Genomic DNA, 7,500 nt, shown 5'->3' on the forward strand with positions numbered 1-7,500 from the left:
TCTGTCAGGATATTGTGTATTGGTCCTAAACAAATACTGAACTGTTCGTAAAGTGTTTTACTAAGGAACACAACATGCATATTAAATGTTTCTTGAATCAAATCCACTGTAAATTGACTATATGAAGCTATTACAATATAAACTATATGAAGATGATTGAACATGAATATTTCATTTTATATTGCACAAATATAATAGTCACAACGTTGTCCTTATTTGCTCTTTCCTCTCAAATCAAAGGGCCGGAAATCAAGAAGTGGATGACATCTCCAACTCCAATTATGTCAACTACCTAAACTAGGAAGACTAGGAAGGTCAACTTCCTTACTTGTTTTCCCACTCCTCCTCAATTTGATAAGGGGAGAGAGGAGGAGTGAGTATTTGATGACACGGAGAGGGGCGATCTACAGTAGAATTAGGCCGACGGGTCTGCCTTTGAGTATCAGCCTAAAATGATCAGAGTCAAGATAAGAGGCTCTAGCAGCCCCTCAAATCAGTCAAAGTGCCACAGTTGGCCTTTTTCTCCTCAATTACCAGGCCTGTGAAGCCGGGGAGTGGAGAGACCACCGAGCACTGCTGCATTACTAAAGAGACAATCTATTTCCCCTTTGACCAGAGGGAGAGAAATCATTATGGCATGATTAGTAGCGTCGGCAGGGGCAAGGCGAGTGAGGTACAGGGAGAATGGTATTAATTGCCTGAGTCCCTCTTAGGGTAGGATTGTTTTAGCGTTGATTTGTGGACCTGTGAGTCGGCCCTGTCAGAGATAAAAAGCTGATGTTAGGTTGTAGTTAGACGGGCAGACAAGGAGAATGCCGTGTCAAAATGACCAACTCTGTCTCTACTGTATGTCTGTCTATCTCAGTTTTTCTGTTTGTCTGTCTTCACACTTCATAGTTCACTCTGCCCCTCCCTCTCTTTCTTATTCTCTCTTTCTCCCCCTCTCTCCCTCCCTCCCCCTCTCTCTCCCCCTCTGATGAACTGCATCCCTCTCATCTCTCCTCCTCCAACTGATAGCTGCCTCGGCCGATTATTTCCTACATAGCGGTCCGCTGAGAGCCTCCTCCTCTCCTCTCCTCTGCTTTAGAAGAGCTTTAATTAGCCATGTTAATATCCCCTTCATTGGCCTTAATATCGCTCAACACCTTCCTCCATCTCGGCGGCCACCAGGGTACCCCTGTCCTGTCAGAACTGCTGATTATTGAGAAGAATAGCTTTAATCAAACCTAATTGAGGTTCATTCTTTCTCCCTATCCCCCCTTGCCCTCCACTGCCAGCATCTAATGGCACCGACGTCTTGATACCCCATTAAAAAACAATTAAACAACCTCCTTTTTGTCTAGGTGCATCGTGCCAAAACACCGGCAACAAAGTTCCGTCAGACATTTCAGGAAGTAAAGGAGCAAGGCCTGGGCTTAATTGCTTGTCTTTTCACCAAGGATCAATTTAGACTGTTCTAATGCAGAATCTAAACCAAGTACAATGTAATTGATGCTAGGCTAGCTGCCACTGCTATATAAATGAAGCTTATCTGTTTTCCTGGAAATTGTCGTTAATCACCTTCATAACATAACAATAAACAGAAATGAGAGTTTATGATAGTGTTAGTGCTCTCTTTATTCCTGTTTTATCCTATGTTTTCTTTTTCTTCTGTTAATTGTGCTTAAAAGTTTTTTGTTTTATTGAAGTGAAATACAGTTTGTAATGGTAATACAACACATCAGGGAAGATATGAAGGACTTACGTTACTGTAAAGAGAACATGATGCTTTTATAAGGTCTTTGGCAAGAAAATGGGTTTAATAATTTTTTTGCCATTACTTTCATAAAGCGCTGAAGAAATAGATCATTTAAGTCACTCCTACACACACACACACACACACACACACACACACACACACACACACACACACACACACACACACTGTGTATAGTCCAACCCAATCTGTTTGAGAGGCGACAGACAAATAAAAGTCGTATTTCAGGTCTGCTTTCCGCAGATGTCTCCTGCTCTACATTACGAGCCTGTAGGGAAATAAAAACAGGGTCAGGGAATTAGAGTACATAATGGTCATTTTGATGATCGGCCAACAGATGCAACCCAAAACACACTGAAAACACAATCAAGCCAAACGCACTAATGACAAGTCAGGTTTTTTATGGCCTCCTAGTCATCACAGACCAACAGGCAATCAGCATTCTGGTTAAAACGTCTTTTATTGATGTCGGAGCCAAAGCTCCTTGGATGTGGAATGAACATATTTTCTCACCTCTCCTGCTCTCCTGGGCCCTCAGTGTTGTAGAGGGTAGCTATGGGAGTCTATGGGAGTCTATTGGAGAACGCTTCTAAATGACCAGTGCATGCATTAATGTGACCGGGGTCACAGGGTGTCATTTCAAACTGTGATTAATGGCTATGGCCAGGATATAGGTTATAGACTCAAGTAGTAGAAGGCTTAAGTATGGAGGATGTCTACCGGGTGGCAAAGGCCCCTCCCTACAGGACCCTCCTTACAGCCCCTCCCTACTTGAAAGCAATGGTCAGCCCCCAAACCCCTGCCCGATCACTCCGCTCTTCCACGTCGGCTCACCGCCTGGCACCGCTGCCTCTACGTGGATGCAGCAGTCGCGCTACTCGGTCACGGCTTTTCACTGTCCTGGCGCGCCGCTGGTGGAACGAGCTTCCTACTGCTGTCAGGACTTCAGAGTCACTACCTATCTTCCGTCGTAGATTGAAGACCCATCTCTTCAGGCTACATCTTAACTGTCCCTCCTAAAGACCTCTTCATCCCCACTACCCCCCTGTACAAGTTTCTCTACTGTAAATAAAAAAAAAGGAAAAAAAGGTAATTATTCCTTCTTCTAGCATTGTGACTGCCAATAGCCCCTGGTCCTAGCATAGATTACTTTTTCTGATGATGACTGATGGATAGATGATTCACTTACTTAGACCAATGTATTTGTTGTAAGTTGCTTTGGATAAAGGCGTCTGCTAAATGCCATAAATGAAATGTAAATGTAGGATGTGTGTTAACAAGCAACAGGCTCTGTATAGCTGAATTCAATTGTTCATTTTATCTATGGTAATACGATGGTAACAATGCTGGGAGGTAGTTCTCTATTCCAATGGAAACTTGTATGTGTTGCATTGTGCATAAACCCTATAAAGGATTTACCTGGTGTTATGAAACCAACTAGACAGCCTACAAGTATCTCTACTCTCGTCTAGTCTAGGGGTGTTAGGCTGTCTAAAAGGTTCTGCAACTGGTCTGGATGTGTGTAATAACGTAAGAAGTCACAGTATTTGGACGATGTTGGGTGTACATGGCCCTGGCCAGCCCCAGCGGTGCGTCGATGTTCAGATGGTGATAAATAATAACTCATAATCCCAAAAGAATAATGTCCCACATCTGATAACAGTATCTGAATTTCCCGGGAGCTCACATCACACCTGTGGCTGTGTCTGTGTCTGTCTACACAGAATCCCCACTCCGTGGCACGTCACACTGGCGTCTTAAACATATCGGCGTTGCCACTCCACCCTGGGTCCACTATGAAATATGACAGTGTGCTGTCTCAACTGTGATCTATCCCTATCTAGACTACTGATTCCTTACACTGGTCACATATTTATTGTGCTATTAGACAACTTATATTACTGTCGTCATGCCAAACAATTGTTCTGCAAATACAGAGTATTTACAGATACAAGACTTTTGTAGTAGTATGCTTTACCAAGACACATTCTGCCTCCTCTGCTTGTCTACTGTATAATTTTATCAACCAGAACATTGGAGAGGGTACGTTTAAAGCACAGCTCAGAGCTGACGATAAAAAGTTTTTAAAATAAAATCCCAGGGACCTAGCATTCATTTGATGGTCATGGCCAAACCATTGGCAGATACAGCACAGAGAGAGGCTAACAAACTAACCAACCCCGGACCTCACTCAAACGTGACATTTGTTCAGAAACGATTAGCCATGTTGTAATTTGTGGCATAATTGCCTCACCCAGCCACCCACCCACCCACACACCCACCAGTGTGTGTATGTGTGTGTGCGTAACAGTGCGGCGGTCCCAGGAGTGACCGCCTAATTGCCTGACAGGACTATAAGTTTTGTGGCGCGCTCTCACCTTGTTAGGTCCTTTATCCCTGATGCTCTTCAAACAAGACCTGGTCACAGGTGGGCCTCATTTGCCTCCCTATTGAACAGCAGAACTTTAATTGCACAGGGGGTGTTCTGGGATTAAAGAGGTGGGTGGAATATCAAGTGACTTCCTGAATGTTAGTAGCAGATGGGAGTTTGGAAAAGGCTGTGAACTCAGGTGAGGGGAGGAGATGACAAAGGGTTGGTGCTGTGAGGTGTTTTGAAGGGACAGTAAATATCATTGTTTTCTGAACTGGTGGAATAGCACCTATCAGTGATATATGAGGGAAATTAGGGAAATGGATGTGTTGACTGACTGAATGGGATGGACTAAACTTTCTTTTACCATATTGGCAAAAGTGTAGCACTGTGTAATCAAACAACCTGTGTTCTGTGCTCTCTTTCAGATTCTTCCTGAAGTTCTTCCTCAAGTGCAATCAGAACTGTCTGAAGAATGCAGGGAACCCTCGAGACATGCGCAGATTCCAGGTAACTTGAAACACACAAACACACACGGACACGCACACGCACACACGCACGCATGCACATACACACACACATAAACACACGCGCGCGCTGTCATGTGGCGAGAAAGACAGAGAGGGAGAGAGAAAGAGAGAGAGAGTCAGTGTTCTGTTGAACACATGTAAAGAATATTTATTGGGGAATACCATCTGACACAAATAAGGATATAGGATTTAAGAGGTGCTGTCAATTGTGTTCCTGACAGCTTTCTGGGCCACAGCACAGAATGAAGGAGGATTCCACCACATGTAACAACAGTGTTTGCCTAGTAGGGGAGACACACACACACCCACGTACACACGCACACACGCACACACGCACACACGCACACACACACACACACACACACAGACACACACACACACACACATACACACACGCACACACGCACACACACACACACACACACACACACACACACACACACACACACACACACTCAGCCAACGAGAACCATGTGAGAGGCGGCTATGCTGTCAGAGCCCAACCAAAGACCAATTCAGTTTAGACACTCTCAATTCTAATATATCACGGGTGTAGCAATGACTGTCTATCCCCCCATCTCCATCCACCCTAGACCTACACACCTGAGGTAGTAGATCAGGGTTAGAGAGAGTGAAGGTGTCCTCTCATAAACTACAGAGGCAGAGGGGTGGGAGTGAAGGTGGGACGGCGGGGATAGTATCCGTCACTGCCATTCCCAGGCCATGATAGACACACGACCCAGCATCCTCCAGCAGCCCCCAGACATAAAACAGACAGTCTTCCTGATGTGATGTCACCACTAGACCTCCCTCGCCTCCTCTTCCCTAAGGGCGGAAGTGAACTTACAGTAACAGTGTAGTGTTCAGCTCAAGGCAGCTCAAGTAGCCGTGCCACCAGCAAACTACTGTATTAGACTCTAGGGTCCTGAATGACAGAAACTGGGGTCTTTTTTCTCAACCAGACTTGCATAAAGGTATACAGGGATGTTGTGTAACTCCTTGTTACAAACAAATCAAGATTCATCGGTTATAAATCAACTGGCAAAAGTTGGAATCCATGAATATGATTTAACATTATTGTTTCTTGTTGGCGTAGAGGAGGGGAGGATATTGTAATGCCTCCAATATTCTTGGCTATCGTCTCATATCTCTGTTCCAATGGCCAGAATGCCGATTTTTCTCAAATAGATTTCCCAGATGCTCCAACTGTAGGTGTTTCTCCGGCCAAGGTTGTGTATTCTGCATGCCTTCCAATCCACTTATAACCCCCCAAAACCAGCTGGAGGCCAGAGAGGGCTACATCCATCATCCTCCGCTTGGCCTGCCTCTGAACCTGCTCTCAAGAATGGAGCTCTTTCACCTCGCTCCCTCTACCTTCCCCCTTATCCCAACCCCCCCCTCTCACTCTCCCCCAACCTCCCCCAAACCAACCAAAAAAGCCTACCTCTTACCTCTTCCCACATTCTCCCCCTTGTTCCCCTTCTCCACACCACCCCAAACCAACCAAAAAAGCCTCCCCCTCCGAAAAAAACATTCCACTGCTACATCAGGGTCACTCACCGGCGAAGTGAACCTGAGAGGGGCTCTCTCTTTCCGGCTCGGAAACACTCTCACCCATTCATACCAGGTCCACTGTTTAGCAATGTGGTGGAAGAAACAACAACACAAACAAACATTATGAAATATGGAGTGTGACTTTGGAATTTGGAGATTTGTTTGTTGAACAAAAATAATGAGGAGGGACAATTTAGTTGTGAAAGCGTTGATTCCATGATCATGTTTTAAAGTGAAACCTTATTAAAATAGATGGCTCTGATCAGTATTTTTTCTATAGATTTTAATAAAATGTCATTAGAATCCTTAGAAATGTTGATAAGTGTGTGGGAAAATGCAAAGCAATTCATGGCAGACTTCTTTTACGAGATTCTGCCCCCCTCCTACAGGCTACTAAATGACACATTCTACCTTCACTCTTGTTGCAGGTTGTCGTATCGACGACAGTCAATGTGGACGGCCATGTCTTGGCTGTCTCCGACAACATGTTCGTACACAACAACTCCAAACATGGGAGAAGGGCTCGCAGACTTGACCCTTCAGAAGGTACGCCTCCTTATCTGGAGAATGGTATGCACATTTTACATCTTATTATTTGCTACGCCTTGTTCTATTTTGTTTATAACTCAAACTCATTTGAAAACGTTTTTTTCTTCATTTTCAGAGTGTTGGTTTTAATTTTCCGCAGTACATCAATTATTTAAATGTTTCTTTATCAGTTGCCATTTGTTTCCCTCATGCAAACTATGGGGATTGGAACTAATATGCCGGGCAAAACCATCCTAATTATTGGCATGATCATGCTCATGGTGATGATGATACTACAATTGTGAATGATTGTCAAAATGCTATGCTATTTCCAATCTTGTGAAAATTTTATTTTGCACTTTTAAACAATGTGATCAAATTGCCTAAGAATTCGCTGTGAGGTCAATTTCCTGTAGCTGGGTGCTGCAGTTTCAGATGTGAAAGAGCAGAACCAGGATGAGGAAGGGGGAGAAACAGGGGAGCGGGAGCTCTATGAGAAAAACAGAACTTACTGTTTTTCTTCCAACTGATTCCATATGATAGACTGATGATAGACTGCAGGACCACCAAACCATGGGAAATCCAAAAAGCAAAAACGCACTAAACATAACCTTTTGACCCCCCCATCCCCACCCCCTGGCCTTCTCTTACAGATGGTAGCAACACACATCTGAAAGTTTATGGAAAAAACTGAGCGGGCCAATTTTGCAAATTGCTTATCTTCAGATTTCAAGAGGCAATTATGGTTGGACAAACAGTTT

The 7,500-nt window shown here is 44.2% G+C and overlaps 1 protein-coding gene across 6 annotated transcripts in view; it reads left to right on the plus strand.

Annotated features, from left to right (window-relative positions):
- Positions 1-7,500, plus strand: part of LOC310822880 (transcription factor COE3-like) — a 71,723-nt gene that overhangs the window by 37,384 nt on the left and 26,839 nt on the right. For 4 of the 6 annotated variants that reach the window (XM_083695435.1, XM_083695438.1, XM_083695436.1 and 1 more), the window contains exons 7-8: positions 4,556-4,637; positions 6,640-6,757. In XM_083695435.1, coding sequence (XP_083551561.1) covers positions 4,556-4,637; positions 6,640-6,757 — 200 coding nt within the window. Of the gene's footprint in view, positions 1-4,555; positions 4,638-6,639; positions 6,782-7,500 lie in introns of all 6 variants that reach the window. The other 2 variants (XM_083695434.1, XM_083695437.1) reach the window with 1 other exon arrangement.

This window comes from Argentina silus (assembly GCF_951799395.1).
Source record: "Argentina silus genome assembly, chromosome: X".
Classification (NCBI taxonomy): Eukaryota; Metazoa; Chordata; class Actinopteri; order Argentiniformes; family Argentinidae; genus Argentina; species Argentina silus.